Source organism: Penaeus monodon, chromosome 27 (genome assembly GCF_015228065.2).
Source record: "Penaeus monodon isolate SGIC_2016 chromosome 27, NSTDA_Pmon_1, whole genome shotgun sequence".
Classification (NCBI taxonomy): Eukaryota; Metazoa; Arthropoda; class Malacostraca; order Decapoda; family Penaeidae; genus Penaeus; species Penaeus monodon.
In genome coordinates this window covers 37,516,025-37,517,615 of record NC_051412.1, presented here as the reverse complement: position 1 = coordinate 37,517,615, position 1,591 = coordinate 37,516,025, and the positions used below count along the sequence as shown (strand labels likewise).

Genomic DNA, 1,591 nt, shown 5'->3' with positions numbered 1-1,591 from the left:
CATGAAAATATACTACCTACTTTCTATTTCTTTTACTCTCCTAAAGAACAATCATATAAACAGATTATATTTCATCACAGTAACTCCAACCAGTCATTGTGGAATCACCATCTACAATCAAGAGAGACTTATGTATATTACAGACAGCTGGCATATCTTCCTTGATATATCATTCAGTACCAGAATATTCACTTTATACATAATAAACCACATCTGCGAGAAAAAGGCATATCCACGAGTTCCCTTTCGTACACAATAATTACAGTCATGAAGATGAAAACCATAAACCATGTGGTGATATATAAGCTACTTTCCTCAATAGAGACGTACCATACAACTCATATACTACTTATTCCTAATCTCTCAGCCTGTTCAAGAGTGGACTTTATGTGTTCATCAAAGAGTTCACACCTTATGGGCATCTCTAAGGAATAGAAGGGGTTCTTGAGGGCAAAATCGGAGTAGATTTCATACACTCGGTGAAGAAGGGTATCTATGCCTGCTTGTTTGGGATCGGAGATGAGCATAAACTTCACTCCTGGAAAGTAAATGAGAAAATTTAGGTTGAAGTAACTTTAGTTATATAAAAATAATCTGAAAACTTCTAAAAGAAAGAAAAAAAGGATCATATTTTCAAAAACTGATGTGTATTTGACATCAACTCATAACTCATGTACGTCCTATTTTTTGCAAAAAAAAAAGAAAAAATTATAGACCTACACTATCTCATCTAATTAGCTACTGAAATCATAAAACATGATCTCTTATACCTAGGGGACATACCCCGAGTTCTGCAGCTGAACCAAGCAACCACATTTAAAAATAGGTGTCAAAAGACTTTATTGAGAATAATATAGCTTCTGATAATATAGCTTCCTGATTACTAGAGAAGGGAAAAGCTTACCTCCCTCTAAAAAACTGACCCTGATTAAGTGCAATTCACACAAACACACTGAAAGTTGCTTCTTTAGTTTAATAACTAAATAGTGATTAACATGTTTGAATAGATTTAATTGAGACATAGAAATATCTTGCATTTCTAGATAGGAATTTGATATGTTGGCACTTAAAAAAAAAACTGATGCAGGAATACATTGCAATATTTATGTTCATTTTCTTTTCCTAAGCACAAAGGAAAAACAATCTGGCAATGATTTAACTTTTACACTGCTTCCTGTGCCTTCTTGTTGAGTTTAAAACTTTTATTTGTTATACAACTTCTTTAATACTCAGCTGCTACCTTTAAAACCAAAATAGTTTTTGAGACAATATACAATGAGTAATTCTATTTTCCCAATGAAATCTCTAAAATAAAAAATTTACTTAGAAAACAGGTAATCTATAAGAATTACAAAACAACATAAGTTTGAAAAAATGAAAATAAAATAAATAAATATACAAAGTGATTTTCTAAAGTTTCATGCTGAAGCTTAGCGTTAAAAATCGATAACAGGGATTCCTTTTACCTGTTAGTGTCTGGAAGCAATTCATCCTGAAGTTGTCACTCTCAATAGTCTCAATCCCTGAGCTTCTTGTCTCTGGGCTTAGTTGACAAGCCAGTGCATAAAGAGGATAAAACATTGACGCCTGC

At 32.6% G+C, this 1,591-nt stretch overlaps 1 protein-coding gene across 1 annotated transcript in view; it reads right to left on the bottom strand.

The window, feature by feature from the left end:
• The window catches only part of LOC119590837 (trafficking protein particle complex subunit 4-like), a gene marked incomplete in the record, with an annotated part of 11,117 nt that overhangs the window by 163 nt on the left and 9,363 nt on the right, over positions 1-1,591 (bottom strand). The window contains 2 exon segments of the mRNA XM_037939595.1: positions 6-538; positions 1,467-1,587. Of these exon segments, the coding sequence (XP_037795523.1) occupies positions 339-538; positions 1,467-1,587 (321 nt within the window).